General features: G+C 42.8%; 1 protein-coding gene across 22 annotated transcripts in view; it reads right to left on the bottom strand.

The window, feature by feature from the left end:
- MEGF6 (multiple EGF like domains 6) overlaps positions 1-25,613 on the bottom strand; it is a 231,718-nt gene that overhangs the window by 192,064 nt on the left and 14,041 nt on the right. For 15 of the 22 annotated variants that reach the window (XM_039509411.1, XM_039509408.1, XM_039509409.1 and 12 more), the window contains 2 exons: positions 21,625-21,759; positions 9,492-9,601 (listed from right to left, as the gene is read on the bottom strand). In XM_039509411.1, coding sequence (XP_039365345.1) covers positions 9,492-9,601; positions 21,625-21,759 — 245 coding nt within the window. Of the gene's footprint in view, positions 1-5,177; positions 5,217-9,491; positions 9,602-15,279; positions 15,617-15,638; positions 15,823-21,624; positions 21,760-25,613 lie in introns of those variants that run through there. The other 7 variants (XM_039509423.1, XM_039509424.1, XM_039509425.1 and 4 more) reach the window with 3 other exon arrangements.

The raw sequence follows: 25,613 nt of genomic DNA, 5'->3' as shown, positions 1-25,613 counted from the left end.
GCAATCTCAAAATAAGTGAAAGCACAAAAATCTCACAACAAAGATCAGGACAGACTGACCTCTCCATTACAATGACTAAAGGCTGAATCTGTGGAAGAGGGAGAGGGAGAGATGACCACTCAGGCAATTCAACCCCAACCAACCCAGCAAAGAAGATCAGGAGTACCTGGAGAGGAATAATTTAGTTTTGTTGTGCTGGTTGGGTTTCTTGGAGATGTGCTCTGAGTGTCACATCTTTAACTTTATGTTACAGGAATCAGTAATAATAACTACAGTTCCCCTTTCTTTCAAAGGCGCTAACTCAGCTATATCTTGGAGTCTCTGGAGACCCTCTTTAAAATGACCATCAATTGGTCAACTGAGCCCAGTAGAATTCCAATTTTTCTTAAAGACACAGTGTCATTATTTAGTTACCCTTCACAGCACTATAAATGTCACAATTTGTCCCACCTCTGTACCTGCTTCAGGTTCAAAGGGCTCAGGCAGTTAACTCTGAGAAGCAAACATTCCCTTGTCATGGAGCTGAGTAGATCATGACTGGTAAAGCTGAGCTGTATCTTTACCTTGATATAAATCCCATTCTGACCCATGTCTGAACCCCCACCTTAGACCTTAGAGACATTATAGCTGAAATACTTAGCCCGGGTGCTAGTTCTTGTTTTAGAGTTTAAAGTATTTGACCACTTTTTATTTTCTCCCCAGAAGACTGCTTAATAATACAAAAGGTAGCATTGAAGTTAAAATACCCCTATACCCAGACTAATGAGACTGTGATGAAATGCTGCCTCAGAAATCCATCAATCTTCCTAGCTAATAAAGTTTAAGTCACTTTTTATGACTATGTAGCCTTAGGTGTCATTGCAAACCCATACATTTTATCTGTGGAGAAGCTCAGAAACCCACTCATAAAAATCAAGTTCTGGTGGCTCCCCTTACAAATGTCAGTTTATATATATTCCTTACAAATGCACAGGTCTTCCCGCCCCCACCCCCCATCCCTCCAAGTATAAAGACAAACTGACCATGTATCTATAGATATTTTCCTTGGGACTTCCTATCACAGATATAGTCCATGCTGCATCTTTAGTAAAGTCCCACAAACTTAAAATATCACTGGTACTCTAGTCCTACAGGAAGAGAGCATATTTTTTTAAGAGGACGTCAATATTATTCAATGGAATTCTCTCTGCAGGCAGGAAATAACCTTCAGGCCCAGTGGAACGTTAAGGCTCTTCGGGTTTCATTCTCTGATCCTGTGAGATCTCATAAGCTAGATAGAGTCAGGTTGGCTCAGTGTTTGGCTGGGCATCCACAAGGAACCTCTAGATGCTGCACGGAGTGGTACTGACAGTGCAGTAAGTGATGCTCTTCCCTACAAGTCAGTACAAGCAAGGCCCACCGCATGGTTCTAGGGGATCCTGGAAATACTTGTGGAACTGTGAGACTAGAAATCAGGAGGTGTGTGTTCTACTCCTGACCAGGTCCCAAACTTCTCTGAGGCTTGGACAAGTACCTTCACCTTTCTGTTCCTCCTTTTCCCCAACTGTAAAGTGGAAATAATAATAATATCCTATTCCAAAAGGGGCCTGAAAGTCTTAATTCACTAACGCTTGTAAAGAGATCCTCAGACAGAAGATGCAACATATGGTATTCCACAGTTACACAGCGCAGCTTTTTACTGTTAAACAGTTCCTACATTTCATCCCAGGCATGGCTGCTATTTAATGGATGAAATGATTGTTGCGTACAGACTACAAAGTTTAAATAGAATCTTTCATAAAAGATGGTAGACACGTTTCATATTGTATTACACTATGAAATGGACAATAGCTACCATATAGAAACACTTGCTTTTATCAGGGGTGGGAGGGGAGGGGGAAATCACTATTCTCTGGCTCATTCCTTGGCAATGGTATTTATATTTAGGCATGAACTTTAAAGCTTAAGTGAATACTTAACCCTTCCCTCTCTCACAGGAGCCAGTCCAGCACTTCCTGCTTCAGGAGGCAGAAGCTAGAAAGAAAGCACTGCAAGGAGGCCGACGAGCCACAGGCCCTGGGAGAGGCCACCCCACTGCTGAGAAGCTCCTGTCCAGAGACAGCCCTCACCATTCCAGCTGGTAAGTAAGGGCGCAGGGCTGCAGAGAGCTCCCTGGGCGGCTGCAGGGCTGAAATAACAAATCCCTGCAGGCACAAGGTGCAGCAAAGGCTGCGCTTGCCAGCTACTATCAATGGATTTTGTTGTTGTTGATTTGTGTGTGTGTCAGGTGACATCGAAGTTTACAGACAACTACTCATTAAAATGGAGCCCTGCCAAGCCTATTACCTATTACTGTTTCAAAAGACAAGGGGTAGGGGCTTACAGGAACATAGTGGAATAGGTTTCCTGGGAAGTCAAATACAATAGAATAAAGTTAACTGAAAAAAGCATTTTCTATACACTGTACCACAACATACACGTTCATAAGCGTTAAATATGGAAGAGATCATCCAGGACAGAAGATCCTAGGCAAAAGGCCCACCCCACAGTATTCTTGCCAGCAAGTTAAAGAAGTATGGGTTGGTTGAATGCACTATAAGAGGGACAGAAAGCTGGCTAGATCGTCAGGCTCAACCGGTAGTGATCAACGACTCGCACTCTAGTTGGCAGCTGGTATCAAGCAGAGTGCCCCAGGAGTTGGTCCTGGGGCCAGTTTTATTCAACATCTTCATTAATGATCTGGATGATGGGATGGATTGCACCCTCAGAAAGTTCATAGATGACACTAAGCTGGTGGGAGAGGTAGATATGCTGGAGGTTAGGGATAGGGTCCAGAGTGACCTAGACAAATTGGAGGATTGGGCTAAAAGAAATCTGATGAGGTTCAACAAGGACAAGTGCAGAGTCCTGCACTTAGGACGGAGGAATGCACTGCTACAGGCTTGGGACCGACTGGCTGAGCAGCAGTTCTGCAGAAAAGGACTTGGGGATTACAGTGGACGAGAAGCTGGATACAAGTCAATAGTGTGCCCTTGTTGCCAAGAAGGCTAACAGTATATTAGGCTGCATTCATAGGAGCATTGCCAGCAGATCAAGGGAAGTGATTATTCCCCTCTATTTGGCACTGGTGAGGCCACATCTGGAGTATTGCATCCAGTTTTGGGTCCCCCACTACAGAAAGGATGAGGACAAATTGGAGACAGTCCAGTGGAGGGCAACAAAAGTGATTACGGGGCTGGGGCACATGACTTATGAGGAAAGGCTGAGGGAACTGGGCTTATTTAGTCTACAGAAGAGACAAGTGAGGGGGGATTTGAAAGCAGCCTTCAACTATCTGAAGGGGGTTCCAAAGAGGATAGAGATAGCTTGTTCTCAGTGGTGGCAGACGACAGAACAAGGAGCAATGGTCTCAAGTTGCAGTGGGGGAGGTCTAGGTTGGATAGTATGAAAAACTATTTCACTAGGAGGGTGGTGAAGCACTGGAATGGGTTACCTAGGAAAGTGGTGGAATCTCCATCCTTAGAGGTTTTTAAGCTCAGGCTTGACAAAGCCCTGGCTGGGATGATTTAGTTGGGGTTGGCCCTGCTTTGAGCACGGGGTTGGACTAGATGACCTCCTGAGGTCTCTTCCAACCCTAATCTTCTATGATTCTATGAACAGAAATACAATTTAACCCTCTGAACTGACAAAACAATAAGCTTCCAGGAACCAGGGGGCAATGCACACATGAAAGTCAACCTATTAAGGAAATTAAGTTGTTATATGAACATATTTGCTGTGGACCAAACCAACACACTTCATAAAATAATCAAGCCTTCCCTCATGAAGACCTGCTACAAGATTTTTTCGGAGGGTTGTGCTGCCCATGGTTATGCACCAAGCAGAGTTCTGACATATTTACAGAATAAAAACCAACAGCTGAGCATGGCTGCCAGAGTAGGCCCTGCTGAGTGCTGTTTAACTGCTCACTAGATGATACGCTAAAGCTAAACAGAGCTGGCAGTGAGATATGTAGTTCAGTGCAGGGTAACTCACTTTGGAGTCTTTAATAGGCCATTTGTGACTAATAAAAGCTCCCCTCTTAATAAAGCGATTAGAATTTGGCTGCCTTCTATGCACCCCTTGGGGATGCTCAAAGTGCTCTTTCAACCCTCCTCAGTCTCTGATAACCACCCCCCACGCCAGACTTAACATTTTATTCTCCCTCTTTAGCCACAATCAAGCCTGTGCCTCAGAACCTGGAAGACAAGCAAGAGTCATTAACAGCACAAGAAATGCTGGCACTGAGACTGGCTTGTACCCATCAAAAAGTCATAAAGTCCTGAATCTCCCACTAAATCTTTCTTCCTGTTCCTCCTCATTTTCCCTCCTTTTCGCCATCCTCAATTCCTCTCCATCCTACAGTTTTATTCTCTGAAATGGAAGGAGTTAGCAGGGGTGCCCAGACACAGTGTCTATTACTGAATCATTCCATTCAGGTTAAGAGCTACCAATTGTAAAGACTTGACGGGACCCAACTTTTCAGCACCCTGGAGCTAACAGTAGACATCGTGAGGCTACCCAGACACACAGGCCTTGTATCGCACAGCAAGGACCTTAACTACACTATTCAACCCATGTGGAATTTATACGACATCTCCGATGTCATCTGAAACTAATAGTTTTAGCTCAAAAGTCAATCTTATCAGTTATCATTAAGGAAAGGAATCCGATACCAGACCATGAGTGAAAAAGGCTGTCATGACTTCTGACCTTTTCCCTCTCTAAACTGGGCTGTGCGGATGAATGGCTTAGGACAAAGGTGGGTGAAAATGCAATAAGAAATGACATGGTAACAGAGCGGCAGTGAAGCAGCATGGTTTGACTTAAGTCAAAGTGATTTAAATCACATTTTAATCATGATTTAAATCATCAAGCAGGAAACCTTGATTTAAATAATCAATTTTCATCTTGTTTTGCAATTTTACTTTTTAGTTATTTTCCTAAAGAAAGATTGAGTCTCATTGGTTAGAAACTATTAAAAATATGTTCATTTACAAATAAACATAGCCCTTTACACAAAGTTTGGTACTTTTTCCTAACTATAAGAACACAATATAGCTATACATATTTAAACAATTACATAGCTTAACACACATTTATTCAGATTATTGTTTACATATTTCATTATATTAGAAAATGGTGAATAATGCACTTACTATGTGATGATCATTTTTACTTGTGATTTGTATCAAGCTCTATTTGGGGAGAAATTGGCATTCAATTAAAAATGTATAAAAATAACATTGTAAAACTGGTATATTAGTTAAATAAAAAAAACTTTTTTAAAAAATGTGCTAGACAAGAAAAAAAGCAAGTTAATTATTGAGTCATTCTGCATTTAAAACTGATTTATTAAACAAAGGAAGTATCTGTAATTAGTAAATTGAGCTGATGTTTCTGGTGACCATGTCCTTCAAGACTTTAGAACTAGTAGATCTCATTCTCTCACATCTAGTTTTTACTCATAGATTGGAAGAGGAAAACAAGCTTGCCTTTCAACTCTTGATGGTTTCTTAACTTTGACTGAACTAGTCATTCAACTGAACTAGCAGAATAAACTGAAATGAAAAAAGGCTAATGGTGTAAAAAGCTGGTAAAAGGAATTCAACACTCTCTGGTTCCGGGTGCTTAGCCAGTGACTTCCACCAGTTCAGAGGTTTGACTTTTAAAAAACTTCTGCAGTAAACATGTACACCTTAATTTTTATTTATTTACATTTTATTTTATTTAAATGTAGTTTAATTATAAGTAGTTTAGGCCTTATAATTTCAATTTTAAGTAGATTTATTTTTAAAAAGAAAAATGGATTAAAGTAAAATAATCCAATAAAAAAATCAGATTTTTTAAATTTAAATCATCACTTGTTTTCCACTGCGAGCAGAAGGGAGGAGAAAAAGCAGGTAATCCACAAGGGAACTGAGCACTACACATTTATAAGGTGAGATCTGACAACTCCTGGGAATGTTATAAGACCAGCAGACAATTGCAAATGGCACAGGGGGAGGGGAATAGCAGGGAAATCAAATATTCCTCAAGAAATTTTCAAATCTCTGCGGAGCATTAATTCTTTAGACCTCTTCCTTAAGTGACATTTTACAGGGTGTTTCTATGAAACTTTCCATCCATTTTCTAATTATTCATTCTCAGCAGAGATGCTGGACTCTGTGGTCGTTAAGCAGGTCCCAGCCTGATGGTAGTGCATAGGCCATTCTCACACCTCTAAATATTTGGACAAGCACATTCTGGAGGCTGGAATAAGCCCTCAGTGTTTCAAGCCAGCTGTAAACCTGCTAAACAAGGAAGAGGTAGAGTGTGGTATCAGTTGCCTAGGCAAAGCACTCTCCTGCCAGGCAGGCAATACAGCCCTGGGGGAAGCACACTCTTCAGGGTTGGCTTAATAACCAGGCAGGTACCAGGGCCTTGGTCTCCCATAATATTATTTAGTAGACTCGATCGTACGTCAGATACTACCTCACGACTATGAAAGAGAGGAACTACAGGCATGGCTATAAGAACACAGGGAGTGCAAAGTTACCCTACAGAGCATCATGTGCTTCTGCTTTTAGACAGACGGAGGGGTTAGCCTCACAAAAGCAAGAAGAGCAGAAGTAAGCAAAGAGATTTGTAAAGGAGCATTCTAATGCTGGGAGGAAGGAGTATACTGCAGTGAAGAAAAGTTAATTCAAATCAGAAGACAGAAAAAGATGTTCTTGTTGGCTTGATTCTGCCTTACAGTCTCCAACAGTTCCAATTACATTTTTACCACTGATGGTCTTACCCACGTGTCTGCATGGAGCAGGAACAATATCTATTACATCTCTGAGGACAGACACTCAACTAGAATAATTTGGCATAGCTCCATTACTTCAACAGAACTACACCAATTAACACCAGCTGAGGACCAGGCCCTGAGCCTTCAGTGTCACATGTGCTATGGAAACTACCTCATCTTGCAGAATTCACAAGGAGTGAAATTGCAGAGTTAACCAAGACAACAGGATGGTAAGGTAGAGCACATTACTGCCACAAGCCTCCTATTTTTTCACATTTACCCTCCTTCCCACCAAAATATTAATTTAACTGGTTACCTGAATCACCTTTGCCCCCCACCCCTCCCACTTTGAAATCTCAAGGCTAGTGAACGGAAGCGAAAATCATTGACTTTGAAGTCTGCTTTTCAGCCTACATTGCAGGCACAAAGCAAAAACTTCCAGCTTTGTTCCTCTCGGGAATCATAAGCAAAAATACCCAAACAAACAAAACTTAAAAGGGAACAACAGGGTCTATTGACTTATGAATAAGAAAGTAAATGGCACTTGTTCTCCTATCATGTCAGCAACAGGCACATGATGAATATTTAAATAGCCCAATGCCTCTGTTCTCAGAAGACCCAGACACACTTCATTCTTTATGAGAGTCCAGCATCATCCACGCCCTCTGCTTATTATCCCCTGAATCAATTCTTCTACAAACAGTTCAGTGCAGTTAGAGATTATCCCTACACCTTTGACTTTCAGTACATATAGTTGGGATGACAAGTTAAGAGGTTTCTCTAGGCAGCTCTCTTTCCTTTCCTCTTGCTCCTGCTCCCTTCCTGGATAGAATTATTCACTTCCTCTATAGGAAATTCATGACAGTAGTGACTTTTCTGAGTTCAGCTGAGAGTATTATCTGCCTGCTGCCACTGGGTTATTAAGTACCCACAGAGTTTCCTTTAATACAATGGACTTAGTCTCCTATATTATCATCCTTTAAATCAGAAAAATAAAAATTGGCTTGCTAGACACATCTCACTCTTTCACCCTCACTTCAAGAAGCAAAGTGCAAGAAAAGGGGTCTGCAAGCCCTTCTGGAGAACAAGAGAGGACTAGCTGTAGGAGACATTTTCCAACACCCCAGGTCAATTACAATCAAAATCATTTAAAAAATGGATATGAAAACTGTTGGCTTTCATTCTTTTGATGCCAAGACAGCCAAGCATGCACACCCTTTGTTAGTTCGCTGGCCTGTCACCTCTAATGAAAGAGAACATTTAATGATGTTGGTAGGAAATGCATCTCCCAATGCTAATTTAAAAAGTAGCTGATGATTTTATTCAGTTACTGAGCATGAAATTAATAATATAATCATAAAGAGTATACATGATACTCCCTCACTAGCGACTTTTATTTCTATGTATGTGCTTGGCTAGATTGGTGTGAGATCCAAGAGAATATTTTCCTTTTTTCAAGCTATCCAAATGTACCATTTTAATAAACCATGTTCTATAATAAAAGCGCAGCAAATACTAATAATATTTTGCACCTCCATAGCATGATCCATCAAGAGATTTTAATACATTTTAAAAACCATTAAAGGAGCCTTGCAATACACTTGTGAAGTAGGTACTTTTATACCCATTTTACATATGGTTAAACTGAGGCAAAGAGTGATTTGCCAAAAGTCTCAAAGCACAGCAGAGGAAGAGCTGGGAGTAGAACCCAGCAGTCCTGACTCCAAGTCCCTCGCTCTAAACCACTAGAGATATCACAAAGCCAGCTTATTCATACTGGACAGTTAATTTCCTGTTCTAGGAATGTGACGCTAACACCTTCTGTCGAGGTCCTGACAGTACTAAACACCAGCAGTTTAAGAAGTCAAAATGTCCTTTATAAGGGGAGATCAGCCAAAAAGAAAGGGGCAGGGAGAGCCCCAAGTTCAGCCAGCTGAATTCCAAGCATGAAAAACCCTAAAATATAACCGAAAATCATTTGACACATTTGATCCTTTTCAAGATAGTCCAAGAGACACTTCCCCTTCTATGTAAATTCATGAATGAACCTCTCTCTCTCTCTCTCTCATTTATAAGAGCAGGGAGGGGCACACAAAACAGGAAGCACACACAGTTGAGTGTCCGTCAAATTCCAGCCAAATCTCACAGTGCTCCTGAAACAGTCGTGAAGCACATTTTTTTTATATGAACAGTTCAGGGGCTTCATTTATTCAAAAGCTTCATTTCCAAGGCCGCCTCCTCCTATGATGAAGGGGTGAGAAGCAGCTCCAGAGAATGCTTAGCAAGAGGAATTTGTGGGCAAATTAGCTAACTATCACTGGCATATTCACTTACATAACCAGCAATTAATGTTATGCTTAATGATAACTCCACTCAGATTACAGCTTTCTGCAGCGGGACAGTTTAAATCACCAGCTTGTGATACATTTTAAAATGTTAGTAGCTTTTGGCAACTGGGTAAGTGAATAACGTGACCCTGAACATGTGTGTGTGTTAGAATGAGGAAGTTCTATACAAAACAGAAAGTGGCTCACACCACTTCACAGGGGTCCAGAGAGAAACTTTCCCTCCCATTAAAATAAAGCATTCTTCTAAGACAGGGGTTTATAGCATCTGCTGCAGTGTACAGACCATGAAATAACCATGCAAAACAAACTGGAATGAGAAGAAAACCTCACTGGCGTGCAGTGGTACTTACAGTAAAGACAGCCAGCATCCCCTCCAAGCTGGGACCATCCTGGGCAGCACTTGTACACAGTCTGGTATTCCATGCTGTACACCTGCCTGTAGTCTGTGTAATAGGCTGTTCTAAAACACAAAACACAACCACCGTTAACCCCTGGAGGAGGAGGATTTAGTATGAAAGTGGAGTGCACAGAAGATTTAATTCTGACGGTAGAACCTAAATAAAAAGAATTTAATTTTCAAATACTTTGCATATTTTCCACTTATTCTAACAATCATGGCTCTTAACATAATGCTTTTCAATCCATTTTAACCAGGGAGGAGAGCACCCGGGGGAATGGGCTCCAGACAAGCCTAGCACGTCTCTTCTTTTCCGAGCTGTGTATTTCATTAATTCTTTGGCAGTTTTGTGTGATCGCTTCCCCCCTAATTTAAACCGCTGTTTGTCAAAGGAAAGTCAATTTCTAAAACCCACAGGTATTTCAATCTAGCACCGGTGAACGAGTCACACCAAGGGGCTGGGGAGAGCTCAAAAACTATTTGGCTCACGATGAAGGAATAAAAAAAAAAAAAAAAAAATCATGCTAGCATCCTACTGGGAAACGTCAAGCTATTCCATGCGCAGACGGCTCCCAATGCAGTTGTGAATTAAACAAGCAGAGCTGTGGGGAAGTGTCCAGTCTCCTCAATTCTCTTGCTCCCCCTTAGCAACCATGACTAACACTCAACCCTACATCACTGCACATAGGACTGGAAGGCACCTCCTGGCTCATCAAGTCTAGTCCCTGGCTATCACAGTCAATACAGTTATATAATCCCATTCATAAATGCATCAAGATCTTCTTGGGGCTCCTGCCACTCCTCGCCCCTTCCAGAAGTTAAGCCGACTGGTGTGTAATTCCCTGGGAAATAACCCTTTTTATAGATTGGAAAAAGGGCAAATATAGTGACAGTCTTCTGGAATCTCTCCTGTCTTCCATGACTTTTCAAAGATAATTGCTAATGGCTCAGATATCTCCTCAGTCAGCTCCTTGAGTTTTCTCAGATGCATTTCATCAGGCCCTGGTGACTTGAAGACATCGATCTCAAATCCAAACACAGGGGTGTGTTCTGGAAGGGCAACTCAAAGGCAGAAAGAGCCCATGCAATCCTCACAAATCTAATTCCTGGGTCACATGTTCTGGGGATGAATGGAACATTTAATCCTCAGCGAGTCGGATCTGGGACATTTTCGGGCACAGAATGTTTCTCAATAACGAACTATAAGGCCAAATGTAGCTCACATTCTCTCTGTCCCCCTGAAGGGTGAGCACCATTCATGACCCCATCAGGGTCTTCCTCCTCAGCATCTGTATTGAACTCCCTCCATTCTGGACCACCATGACCCCTCAACTCTGAAAGATAAGCCCCCGGTGAAAAGTGCCCTGATCTAATGTGCCCTCCGCACAACGCCATCTGTTAAAACCCTTCCCAGCTCCCAATTAACAGCCACCCCAATATCCCACCCAACCAAATCCTGAAAAAACACCCACTAACTGCCATCACAAATCTGTTGCACAGGATAAACAACAATGATACCTAACTCGTAGATCTCAAAGCCCTTCACAAAGGAGGTAACATCATCCCCATTTCACAGGTGGGAAAACTGAGACACAAAGAGGGAAGTAACTTGCCCAAGGTCACCCCGCAAGCTAGTAGCAGAGTCAGTAATAGAACCCACATCTGCTGAGTCCCAGTCCTGTGCTCTAACCACTAAGCCACACCACAGCTCTTGCAGTGGCTGAAGCTGCAGTACTTCTCAGGGCCCAGTAAGATCATTATGCTTATTTTTGGTAATGCCCATGGCCCTGAGCAGGAATGGGGCTCTGTTACCACAGTCATTGTACTAAGGCAGAAACTGAAGATCTTTTAATGACTTCTGCTCATGATTTACAGGGTGGAATGTCAGTCTGGCGAATAGAAGTTGAGTTAAAACAAATAAATGTGACACTTTTTTGCCCCGGAAATTTAGTGCTCAGTGTATCTGAAAATCAACACAGAGATAAAACTTTTGAAGCTTTTTTTAAAAATCCTACTTCGGCAGAACATGAAACTGCTCACCCAAAGCACAATGGACAAACAGCAACAACAAATATTTGGCATAGTTGAAAGTGTTGTATGCATCCACTGAAAATATTTATCCTAACTAATCCTGGTTGTTTGACTTTGTCTACATGACTCTACAAAGAAACTAAATAATGGTGGACTATCCAAATTAATTCCCATGAAGGAAACCTTCAACTACACTTCATTGCCAATGAGTATGTGACGTCACAACTGACAAAAATAAAAGCAGTTACCCATTTTTGTATAAGCTGTTAGCAAATTGTGACGGAAGTAACCTGGGTCCACATACAGCTAAGAATGGAATTTACAATCTTTCAGGCACTAAAGACATCTAACAATCAGGCTGAAATCTATGTGGTTCTCTTGGTCCCACCACTGAATGCCTTGTGTTCAAAACAAATATTGCTTTTAATGTAATGTAACATGCATTACAATGTGCAAAGTTAATGCCAGGGATGTGGTATGTAACTAAACCCAAAAGCATTCAGTGTAGAAATGAATAATATTATCCACCAATGAGTGGGGAACGCAAACATTTCTATGCATTGTGGTGACAGGAAATGATTTTTTCCCCCCATGCAGATTCATGGAGACATTGCTGGATTGTACTACAACAGACAGTGTGTTTTTATTTTAGGCTCAGAGACTCATATACGGAAGGCAAGCTGCTCCAAGGAAAATCAAAGGAGAGTAGGAAAAACTTGATAGACTGTATTCTGCCCTTAGACATTATGTGCAGCTCCTACTTAGGTCAAAGGGGAGTGGAGGAAGCAGTGCTCAAGCCTAAAACTCTCTAAGATACTATAACAAGCTACCTATGGAAGCAATGGAACTAAGAACTACGGGAGAGGAGTTGAAGATATGGAAAAGTCCTACCATATGCAAAATGGGATCCAATAGAACATCCTACAACAAATGAAGCATTAAATATTCCAACTGATCCAGACACTGAAAACTAGACTGGAGGAAACACAGCTCTGGGAACCACTCTCCACTCCTGCTGGGGTGACTCAATAACTTAGGTGTTGTTGCATCCTGAATTTGAATAGATTCTCTGATCTTTTTGTTTCACTGAGCACTGGCCCAACTTCCTTCATGGTATTTTTTATAGAGAGATATACCTATCTCATAGAACTGGAAAGGACCTTGAGTCCATTCCCCTGCCTTCCCAGCAGGACCAAGTACTGATTGTACCTAAGTGGCCCCCTCAAGGATTGAACTCACAACCCTGGGTTTAGGAGGCCAATGCTCAAACCACTGAGCTATCCCTGGTAGGATGGAGAGCTACTCTTGGTACCTAACAGAGCATCCAGAGATGCTGCACAGAAAGAAATGGCAAGACAGTTAATGGGACCCAAAACAATCAACATTCCCCAAGCCAGGATAAAATACCAGCTCAGTAGCAAACCGTTAATCTCAGTCAAGAGATAGCGGCTATGAAAAGCAACATTTTGATGGCAAAGCAAAGCCAGCAGCTAGTGCAGCAACCCAATGTCAATCTGTCTCTTTTCTTGCCCTCCTTTACAATCAATAAAACCTAATAATGTAGGAGACGCTGCACAGAGCCTGGGTTCCATTCTGCCTTCAACAGATTTCTAAATGTCTAGTTGAGCTGTGAACGAACAGCCTCGGCCCATCTCTAACTAACTTTATGAGTCAGGCTCAAGATTAACACATGTACTGAATCTTGAACCCAAGGCTTAGTTCAAGTAGATTTAAAATGTGATGCAAATATTTTCCACAGTCCCAGCTGCCGGTGCCTCTATGGATGTCACACAGTATAAAGAAAGTGGAAGGTGGAATAAGGAGGTGTGGAAAGAGTTGTTAAAGGAGATTATTTATCTTAGCTTTTGTTTTCTCTTTCAGAGTTTCTGGCCCAGAGTTATTCAGAACAGCCAGAGCTAATGGAACTCTAGCTTAGAAAAATACTGTAGTGTCCTGCTGATGAAAGATCCATTTACAGACCCTTGAGTACACTGCATACATGCATCAGCGTGTGATTGCTGAAGGCTCTGTCAAACTAAACTCTTTGTTGTTAAAACAGACACAAATAGTACCAAAAATATTACATTTCCAGAAGCAGCAAGCAACACAACCCCTTGGATGTTTTGTTTAGCCAATACAAAACAATTCTTCACACTCTAAATCAGCAACCACCATGTCCTGAGGTCCCACATGTTAATACACCAGCAGGACCACAGAATCGGTAGTTGGACAAGACCTATTAGATAATCTAGTCCACCACCACTAATGCCATGGACAATGAAGGACTTTTCCCTACAGTAGATTTTCCAGCATAAAGTATTATTTTTATAAAATGTGGCAATCCCAACAATCTGGGCCCACATACAAATTTTATAAAAACAACCACTATCACTTATAGCAATATCCAAAACCAAAAACCCCTCTCAAACCCAACTGACTCTTGGACAATCCGTGTCCAGACACCCCAAGGGGAGAACAGAAGGTTTAAACCCTCAGCAATTATTGCATACTGTGTTATTTTACTGTAAGAGTATATTGATGTGTCAGTGGACTCTGACCCACACAAAATTCATCCATTTTAGCAGGCCTGCTATGGGTTTAGGCTCCAAATGATATGACTTTACCAGTATCTGCAGTGCCACAAGAACATTCACAGGGATATTAGGGGGTATCGATAATTACCACTAATGTTTACTGAATTATTCTCAACTGAGCCCTACAGACAGCTGCTCCTCATTAAGCAGGTGAAACTACACAGAAGCACTAAACTGCACTAGGGAGAGGAAGAGCAGATGCTGTATTTTCCTAGTCACGTCCATTAACTCAGATAAGTTACAGCCAAGTTCAGACCAGCCTTCTGTGTGTCAGATCCTGAGCCTGTTAATATGTTTCCTGAACCCAGTGTTGTTGGAGCACAGTCCAACTGGAGAAGCTCCAGTGGGTGAAACGGAGGCTGCATAACATTCACATGGATGCCGTAACCGAGCACTCCAGTGACTTCAGCTGCACGGCACAAGAGAGTTTGGCATCAGATCGCCATTCTAATGGGATGTATTGCTGCTGCAATGGAAAATTCGACAGGTAAATCCTGCTCCCAGTTACATAGGAGCAGCCCCATGTTTTTTTGGCAGAAACTAAATCCCAGCACTGGAACATACAAGCTGTCATCAACCCTGGAATTGTGAAACACCATTTGCCTCAATCCAGTAGTTGGCCACCTCTGAGGGCTCTGATTTCCACCCTCAGACAAGGTGATGTCTCTTTCCAAGACAGCTCTCAGAGCTGGGTCTGTGCAACTCTGTAGATTAGCTAACCAAACTATGAAGTTATCTTGGTGGGCCTCTGCTCAGTGCCTAGCAGACAGGGGTCCACTCCAAAAAACCCCTATCTACACAAATCTTGTTGGGAGTCTTAATCCAGAAGCTAAGGACTGACTGGGGCTGGATAATGCACCCCTCTCTTCTCTAGGAATGGTCAGTCCACTTCAGGACTGATGTACCTCTGCAGACAGAATGGGGAATCAGGCTGCAGCTGCCTGCACTGTGTCTGTTGTGGACAGAGACCTTTGGTCTATGGGGCTGCCAAGTCAGCACATTTCACCAGCATCGCATTCACTAAAAAGTGCATAAACCAAACCAAGAACAAATACACAGAATCATTGTTTTCACCAAAAAAGGCAATAATAATACATGGTTAGCTTGAACCTCTACCTTCATCCTGCGTACAAGGCAACTTCTGTTCGCCAGTAGACAGATGTTCCCAATGGAAAATTATGTTGTTTTAGTTCCTTGATTTACAATGTCAAAAACATGCATTAGAGACCCGAAGCAGACATTTGTGACTGGAGAACTGCCAGCCTTTGAAGTAGGAGCAGACAAGGCACCTATCATTTCAAAGTGCTCTCTCAAACACAGTCAGAGAGACAGACTCTGTGACTGAAAATAAGAGGGTTTGTTTGCTACTTTATTACCAGTACATAGATATTATCACCAAGATAATTACTGACAGTTTTAGGTTAAGAGCAATTCCTTAAACCCAACACTTAAAAGCTGTCTCCAGTCCAAGATACCTCCTTAGAATTAGTTTCCTGCTGCAGCTTTAAAAAAAGGCTTATAACTGTTCAGGGGGACAGGGAAACAGAAAAGGGGGCAGAAAGCAATATAACGCAAAAGAGGTCTGTGCTTGGCCTTGGCCTACTGCAGCCAGAGAAGGAAAGATCCAGAATTCAGCATTTGCAGCGTCCTTCCTTCACAACCCACTTCTCCAGCTTTCAACAGCCTCTATGCTCCCAAATTAGGCTCACCTGCTACTTGCCTGATAGTCTAAGAAGCTAAACACCTGCAGCCACTTTCAGTTCAGATCACTGCACTTCAACTACTAAAGGCCAACTTCATCCCTGATACAGGCAAGTGTAATTCACCTGACTTGAGTATAGTTGTACCAACTTATTTCAGGGCTAAATTTGGTCCTACTTATCTATATCACCCATTTTTAAGGAAGCCCTATTCTGCATCAAAGCAAGCATCAAGTCATCTGCTTCATGACAGCAGTTATCATAGTGAATCTCCCCAACAGCCACCACCTCTCAAAGCAGACATTATAGCTCTTCTGGCAGTGCCAGCCCATTGCTCCTCACTGATTTCATCCACAGCCTAGCATGCTGCCTCAATTCAGTGGTGCTCCAAGGTTACAGAGATGATCACTGATGCGTATCTGCTGTTAACAAACTCCACATCACAGAGCCAACAGCAGCTGAAGACCACAGCTGAGCTGCTAACAGCATCCTGCACTAATTTAATCTTTTTCCAGCAAATCTGACATTCATATTGCCCAGTGCTGGCTGGAAGGGAGCCCAGGGATGGCAGCATGTTATTCTCTGATTCACAGATTCTAAAGCCAGAAGGGACCATTATGATCATCTAGTCTGACCTCCTGCATAACACGGCCCATAGAATTTTACCTAGTGAGTTTTTAATCAAGCCTAGAAGAACTCCACTGCTAACTGCAGCATAAACAGTTTCAGCCTGTAGACCTTTATCTGTCCAGACTTTTAGCTCTGTTCAGCCAGAGATGCCAATGAGCCCCCAATTAAACATTTCAATGACTAAGGACCAGAATCCTACTTCCATTTAAGTCAATGGGAAGTTTTTGCCATTGATTTCCGAAAGACTAATATTAGGCCCTAATTAGGCCAGGAAACAGTGCGCAGTGAATGTTCAGACATCCACGATGCCTACAAACAAACCTAAATGTGAGTCAGCTTATTCACTGGCAATCGGACTGTCTAGGAATCAGTCACTTCAGCCCAGTCATATCTCAGAGGCAGCAACCACCTCTCTGGAGAACCAACAAATCATAATTGGAAGTAAAATCCGAATCTAACATGGTCAAGGCCCATGCATGGAATCTGATACAATGTAAAAGGGATGTGTGTCAGTGTCTTAGTTTCAAGACCTGTTCTATCTTGGAACAGAGCCAGTCCTTAAATCTCTGCCTGAAACTTTTTTCCATTAGAATCAGGAGAAGAGTTCTGTCACTGTTAAAAATCAGAGCGTGTCCCTCAATTGAATTTTCATGGCTTGGGTTGATTCTCTGTACTCTCGTATAGTAACTGCTCCAGGCAATCCTATTATTCTTCTGATTACTGAGCAGTCTTTGCTTTGATGAGATTAAAAGAAAATGGGAATATATTAATATTCTTAAGCCCCCCAAAAAGATGGGTTTTCCAGCTCAAACTGATTCCTAGTATTGTCAGTTAAAATGTGTCCATGGTCCCCAAACAATTCTCCCTCAATGTATCTGCTCCCAGTCCAGCACCAGACTGGATTACTGCATTGCAGATACAACCAAAGCTGTGCAGATAATTGATTTTTAGTTCAGTGCCAAACCTGAAAAAAAAGTTTATTTCAGGTCAAGGAAAGGTTTCATTGGACCTGAAACAAAACAGTCTGGCAGGCCCAAATCTGCATTTTTCAGCAAAAATAGTTTCAGCTGAAAAATTTCACTCAGCCCTAGATACAACTACAGAAAAGATCAAGTGGAAAACTCAGCCACTGAAGAATGTAGATTCCTGCATGATTTGTGGTGCTTCCCACATGGAGCACATTACAACTGTGCTCTACAGAAAGCACTGATCTGCAGTTCTGTGTGTTGGTTTTAATCTATAAAGCCCTTTAATGATTTAGGTTGTGTGTTTCTTAGAGACTGGGCTCTCTTCTGTTAAACCACAGCAGTTGAGATCAGCTGGGACACTCAGTCTCACAGTTCCTAGATTGGTTAGGATCTGGGGACAGGATGGTTCAGTGTGAAGAATCCTTGACTCTGGAACTCGCTTCCCCACACTGGTCTGTCAGAGTCTGAATTTGTTGACTTCTCTATTTATGTAGACTTTTAATGGGGGGTGAATGGGAAGGGAGGGCAGAGCTTGTGTTTGTAGGGGGGTGAGAATCATTTAATGTTTTATTAGTGTTGTTTCATTAGACTTATTGTGTGATGTGTCTTCGCTGATTTTCCATGGGTGTACAGTCTTGGGATAGGAGTAGTATAAAATCAAACAAGCAAATATCTGCTTATTTTAATTACAAAAGGAAAGATTTTGTTCCTGTACTTTAGTAGCAAAATAGGAACAAATACAGATCAGGGTGGTGAGACAGACTCCACCATCATCCGCAAAACTGTAAGATACATTCTGACACCTCCCTGTTGAGGCGAGAAGCAGAAAGAACTCAGCTAGCTTGTAAGGCCTCAGGATGAGTCTGTGGTGCCAGCACCTGAAACAGGTGAAGGGAGGAATCACTTCTGCGACCCTGTTAACACTCTGAATCTGGTTCCAGGAACATAACCTCACATTGTCAGATGGTTACAGAAAATAAAATGTCTCTTCAGTGTTTAAGACTCCCAGTTTCTCTCCAGAACTCACCATCATATGGACATCCAGTTCTTCGCGATCGTCTTTATAGGTCAGTGTTTCTGGTTCAATGCCTTTAAAAGTGCTTCTGCGTTGGTCAGTGCAGTTTGGAAGAGGGCAGATTTGGGAGTTCCATTTTAATGAGAACAACTTGGGACAGCTGTTGGGGGACGGGACCTCATTCCTTTCTCTTTGCCCAGCTTTGGAAAGATCCACTTGAATAACTGCTTCCCCCTTCCCCTGGAATCTGTGCAGGTCATTTGGAGCTTTTTAGCAGATGAACATTTCACTTTCAGCTTTCATACTGGAATTCTTTCATGTGTGGAAGAGACATTAAAGGAGACTTATAAAGTGCTGGCATCGCAGAGCATGGTACCAGGTGGCAGGGAATGGGATATGAAAAGTAAACAGTGAATTTTTACACAGCATTAGACCTTTTTCTTCATAGCTGCTAGAGCAATAAACAAGAAAAACGACATTTACAATATTCTATAAAATAAGGTAGTCTGGATTGATTCTGCACAGTTCTATTGCCCAAGTAACATGTTTATTCATGTTCTATTGCCCAAGTAACACTTTGTGATATGTTAACATATGTCAGTTCCTACTAACAATCACAAGGAGTTCTTACTCTTCACTGTTTACTTGGCATTACTTAAAATACTTATGGGAGGAACTGGTAGACCAACGTGAGACCCCCTAGGTCGGCAGAGGTTGGGAAGGCTGTGGACACAGTGCAAGCAACTCCAGTGGGGTATGTAACCCCTTGTTACATATGAAATGCTGGTAACGGGCTCTGGAAGAAGCAACCCCCAGCCCTCTTCAGCTGGGGGGAGGATGGCCACAATGGAAGTGTCAGGGTGGGATGTGAATAAAGAGGGGAGAATATAAGAGGGTCTCAGATGATCCTATCCACACAAAACAACCTTGCTAAACATTATAATCGCGGGGTGGCAACCAGCATGGGGCCCCACTGGGATGGGTGCCATGCAAACATGTAGTAAAGTCCAGTCCCTGCCCCAAAGAGCTGACAGTCTAAAGAACAAGCTTTAGCAGGTGGGGAGACAAACAAGTGGACTGGGGTGGAGGCTCAGGAAGACGGGGTCCTAAAACCTAACAGAATGCAGGCAGTTCTTAACCAATCAGAGACTGTAACCACAACTCATCACCTGCCTAGCTTTTAATCAGCTTGCAATTTCCTACATGTATCAAATAACAGGCAAGTTCTGAGACAGGAACTGAAGGACCGAAAGGTCCGATTTTGACTGGGAGCTTTTTCAACTTGTAAGGGGCAGCGTGGGAAAAAGTGTTTCTTGGGGAAGCAGATTATCAAGGCTGATGTCACTGGCAGAGCCAGGGCAGGGGTCGACCTTGCAGCACAAAATAAGCCTTACACATAGGACCAAGTTTTCAGACACTGGCACTTGCATTACACCTGTAAAAACTGTGCATACAAAAGGAGGGCTTTCACGGGAGCAACTCTGCCACCACTGTTTGAAAATGTGAACCGTCCACTCCAAACCCCTTGAACACCAAAACGTGCAAAACAGGTTGAATGTTAATTCAGCTACATTACACTGGCAAACAGAGCCCAATGTAACAGGAGAACAATGTGTGTTAGTGAGAACAAGTGCTGCTCACTTCATTCTCCATGAACCCCATGCAAGTTGCGCCCTGGTAACTGAAAAGTTGCCTGGAAAATCTGCACCAGCGCCATTAGGTTCTTGTCTACATTGAAAATTTTACCCCATGAACCAGGATGTGAAGAATTGAGTTGCTGACACAGTGCTAACTGGTCAGAGCAGGCCAGGCAAATCACATCCAGTATCATCTTAACTAACTAATCATGATTAAATCCTGCTGGGGTTTTTTTTTTTTAAAGAGAATTCTTTTTGTCAGCAAAAACATATTTCTGTTTTCCAACAAGTTTTATTATTAACACACTAAATTCACAATAAGTGATCAGTTTGAGAAGCCTGGCCCTCTAAAACTTTATAGTAACTTTATCCGTACCTCCCTGCTGTGACGCCAACACAACTGAAAGCTGCTGGGATAATACAGATGATGCACTTAATTAATGTAATTAACATAGTATGATCATGGCAAACAGGTGCAATATGGGTTAAGATATCTGGAAACAAATAGAATGGCTTACCTGCTCCAAAAACAAACAAAGAATCTACATTCTACTCACTAAATGCTTAAAGGATTTCAAATTCTCAAAATTGAGCATTGTTATAGTAGTTGTATTACACTGGCACCAACAGACACAAGCTGGAATCAGGGTCCATTGCACTAGATTCTGTGCAAACACATAGGAACACACAGTCCCTGCCCCTGATTGTGTTCAAAGGCTCACAAAATCCTCTGGGATTCCCCTATTCCTAGCCAGACCATGGTGTAATTAAATAGCTGCACTACTGATGGCTAATCTGTGGCTTTGAGCCACATGTTTCTCTGCACGTCTCCCTTCAAAGGGTTGAGTCAGCCACTACATGAATTCTTTATTTTATCCTAATAAAAACTGCAACCTGAAATCAATACAAATCAGACAGCCAAGGCACATACACAGTAGTAACTAGCATTCTCCAAACTGGTGACTGAATTTAATGCCAGATCCTTCTGCGAGCCCTAATACCAAGTCGATGGTGACTTTGTTAGCGGTTATTGTTAGGCATGTTACTTTATAATGCACCTTTTATATTCTTTGCATTGCCCACTCCTTCCCCCTCTGAGCTGAAGAGGGGAGCAGGGGAGCACCTGTATTGTCCACTCCCCTTTGTACACTAGAATACACCACTTCCCTGCAGCACCAAGCCCCTTCTAAGGCCACCTTCAATGCTATTCTGTGGCTCGTCCATCGAGGAAGATAGGAAGGTGAGGGCAGCCTGGTCTGCCTGGCTTTTCACCTTTACAACAATCCCCACCTCCTCCAGTCCAGAATCTGAATAAACTTGAAGTCAAACTTTCAGTCTAGCAGCATGCATCTTTGTGTGTCTCTCTCGCTGTCATACATGCACATACCTGCGCACGCACACACACACACAAACTCAAAGGAAAGGGAGTTTGGCTGGCATTTCCACTCAGAAGAAAAACATCTATTTTCATTCGACAAGGGAGAAAAGAAGCACCAGAAAGCAGCACTTACCTGCGTTCATAGCCTGTGCACCACAGCTGCCCTCCACAGCCCTGTTTCCACACTTTGACCATCCGAGTGAAAGCTTGGACGCACGGCTGCCTGTGCCCCACTATCACCAGCTCTTGCTCCGCACAAACGTTTGGCCTGCCGAACGGAGAGAAGCAGACATATTTATATTACCCTCAGCACCTTGGAGTGAACCAGTACAGTGCTTTGACAGCTTGAGGATGAACAGGGTGTGGGTAAGTTATGCTTTTTCTGAGACAGAGTCTCACAAGATATTCTATACAATATTTATCTACTCATTTAATTTACATGGGAGGAAATGGAAGAGACAGAGCCTCTCAGGTAAGCAGGTCCAAAGCCCTTTGGGGCCTTGTACGTCACCCAACTCCTTAAACTCCTTCTGGGAGCCCCCAGGGAGCCAGTTCAGATCACGGAGCACTGGTTTAATATGCTTATGGTGAGACAGTCTATTTACCGAGCAGCCCACCACATCTGACACTAGCTTCGGTACAAATAATAATATAACACCAGCACCTCCACTTCAAGAGTGTCTCACTGGAGGACCAAAGGCCTTCATGGATCAGTTAAGTCTCACCACACCCCATCAGATAAATAGCCTCCAACATGGTAAAGGTGGATGGACTGAGGCAGAGAGAAGGTAAATAACTGGACAAAGTTCACACAGTGAGTCAATGGCAGAGACAGGAATAGGACTCCTGAGTTTAGACTCCCTGTACCATGCTCTAACACCTAGCCCCACAACAACTCTCCCCCGCCCCGATTATACGTTTAGATACCATCCTGCAAAAAGTGTAAAAGTCACATCTTTTTATACCATTTAACCTGTATTGAAATAATTATAATTTATTTCTCATTTCCATTGCAACTTGTATCCAAGGTTCCCAAAGAACTTTATAAACAATTGATTAATTAAGCCAGGAAACACCCCTATTGGTAAAATACATATATATATATATATATATATATATATATATATATATATATATCACTTCACCAATCACCGGTATGCTGCCACCTCTGGCATGAAATACAGCTGATGTCTCAGAATGCACAGCATCACTATACAGTTTAGAACAGGAAGTAATTGCATTGGGAAGCTCCCTGTAACAAGTAGTAAAAATGCTGTCTCCAAATGAAAATGTATGGGCAATTTTAAATTATCAGAGTATAATTACTTGAGTGGGAATTTGAGCAAGAAACCAATGTCAGACACTGTAAGACAGTTTCCGTCCTGCCATAATACAGACTCAAAATTAAGAAGAGAAAAAAAAAACACCTGTTTATATATTGCACATTAAAGTTCTTCTCATTATTGTCAACCCAGCATTAAAGCAGGCTAAGAAACTGCTTAAGGTGTTTTAAATTGAGATTCATAAAGGTCAAGATAGTCACCAACAGCAATGGGGTAAGAAATGGAAACCATAACTGACAAATCTACTTCCAAGTACATTTCACTGCTTACCTCCCGGGGGAAGGTGCTTCATACTCTCAGAACTTTCAAACCAGGAGAATGAGCAAATTGGGTGCAGTTTTCTTTTATAGCAGGAGTGGGCAAATTATGGCCTGCAGGCTGGATCCGGCCTGCCAGCCATTTTAAGCCAGCCCTTGAGCTCCTGCTGGGAAGCTGGGTCTTGGGCTTGCCTTGCTTCAGCCAGGGGCTACTCCATATGGCTCCCAGAAGCAGCCGCATGGCCCCTCTCCGGCTCCTACGCGCGCCAATGGGAGCTGCTGCAGGGGTGGCGCCTGCGGCTGGGGCAGCGTGCAGACCCACCTGGCCGTGCCTCTGCGTAGGAGCTGGAGAAGGGACATGCCACTGCTTCCAGGAGCTGCTTGAGGTAAGCGCTGCCCAGAGCCTGCATCCCTGAGCCTCTCCCCACGCCCCAAATCCCCACCCCAGCCTTGATCCCGCTCCAGCCCTCTGAACCCCTGGATCTCAGCCCAGAGCCCCCTCCTACACCCCAAACCTCTCATCCCCAGCCCCACTCTAGAGCCCGCACCCCCAGCCAGAACCTACATTCTTTCCCGCACCCCAACCCCAGCCCTGATCCCCCTCCCGTCCTCTGAACCCCTCGATCCCAGCCTCCTACACCCCAAACTTCTCATCCCCAGCCCCATCCCAGAGCCCGTACCCCCAGCTGGAGCCCTCACCCCACCACACACCCCATTCCCCCATCCCAGCCCAGAGCCCCCTCCTGGACCCTGAACTCCTTATTTCATACCTCACCCCAGAGCTCACACCCTTAACTAGAGCCCTCACCTCCTCCCCAATTTTGTGAGCATTCATGGCCCGCCATACAATTTCTATTCCCAGATGTGGCCCAAAAAAAGTTTGCCCTCCCCTGTTTTATAGCATTTGGAACATGTAAAATTAATCAACAGCTTCAAAAACTGATGAAAGCCGAGCAAACGTATCAAGAACTCATGCGTACTACAAACTTCATTGTTTCAGTGCTTTGCAACCAAATTATTAAAAGATTAAAATATTTTGGCTTCCTAAATGCTAATAAATAATAAACCGTGTAATCTCTTTCCAAGTATCAGAGGCCCAGAGTTTAAAATTTCTAATCAATTTGATTTCGCCTCTCCACACAAAATAAAATGTTTGTTTGTTGCTAAGTTCATTTTACATTTTCCAAAATGCCCTCCCACTGAACAGAAGTGAATGGGGTTGCTTCCTGGAAAGAAACAGGCATATGGGATTTGCCATAGCAGACCAAAAAAATCTTTGCTTCATCAAACAAAGACTTTATATGCTGCTGTTCATTAAAGCTACAATAGCATTGACTAGCAAAATGGCTAACTTGAGGTGGTTCTGCAATTATTACCAAGCAGTAAGAAAGGCATTTCCCCCCAATACATAATAAAGTGGAGAACCTTTTGGAAGTCAGTCTTAGGGCTTGGCTACACTTACAAATTTGCAGCGCTGCAGCAGGGTGTGAAAACACACCCTCTCCAGCGCTGCAAATTGCGGCGCTGCAAAGCGCCAGTGTGGTCAAAGCCCCAGCACTGGGAGCGCGGCTCCCAGTGCTGTACGTTATTCCCCACACGGAGGTGGAGTACGGACAGCGCTGGGAGAGCTTTCTCCAGCGCTGGTGCTTTGACTACACTTAGCGCTTCAAAGCGCTGCCGCGGCAGCGCTTTGAAGTGTAAGTGTAGCCAAAGCCTCAGTTGCCACTGCGAACTTGACCGTGGATAGTATAAGACAGGGGTCGGCAGCCTTTCAGAAGTGCTGTGCCGAGTCTTCATTTATTCACTCTGATTTAAGGTCTCACGTGCCAGTCATACATTTCAACGTTTTTAGAAGGTCTCTTTCTATAAGTCTATAATATATAACTAAACTGTTGTTGTGTGTAAAGTAAATAAGGTTTTTAAAATGTTTAAGAAGCTTCATTTAAAATTAAATTAAAATGCAGAGCCCCCCGGACCGGTGGCCAGGACCCGGGCAGTGTGAGTGCCACTGAAAATCAGCCTTTGGCATGCGTGCCATCGGTTACCTACCCCGGTATAAGAGATATTTTGAAATCACAAGTTTTGGACAGTGAAGCGTTGAAAATGTGTTTGCTGATCCATAAATAAGCTACAGCTGCATTACTCTATTACGGCCACAATAGTTCCGCATTTCAGAAAGAGGATTTTTGTTTTATGTTGGTTTTCTTAACATTTTCTTAGAAATGTTGATTCTGTATTTGGCATTCTTGCTTGCCAGACTGGTTAAACCTGACCTTATTTTAGGAATGAGTTACTTCATACCCTGTTTACAAAGATAGGTCTCTCTCCCCTCTTGTAGCACCCGCTGCTGGCCAGCTACAGGATTGTATTATAACCAATTTTCCAAACAATGACGGTGAAGCCAGCAGAGTGGGTTCCTAACCTAATTTTGACCACATATGGCACAATGAATATAGATTTAAAAAGTCACAAATTACTATGCACTGCAACATTTTTTCATATTTTAGCCATGAAACAATGAA

The sequence above is a fragment of the Mauremys reevesii genome, linkage group 21 (genome assembly GCF_016161935.1).
Source record: "Mauremys reevesii isolate NIE-2019 linkage group 21, ASM1616193v1, whole genome shotgun sequence".
Classification (NCBI taxonomy): domain Eukaryota; kingdom Metazoa; phylum Chordata; order Testudines; family Geoemydidae; genus Mauremys; species Mauremys reevesii.
The sequence above is the reverse complement of the archived record's forward strand: the minus strand, read 5'-3'. Positions and strand labels throughout refer to the sequence as shown.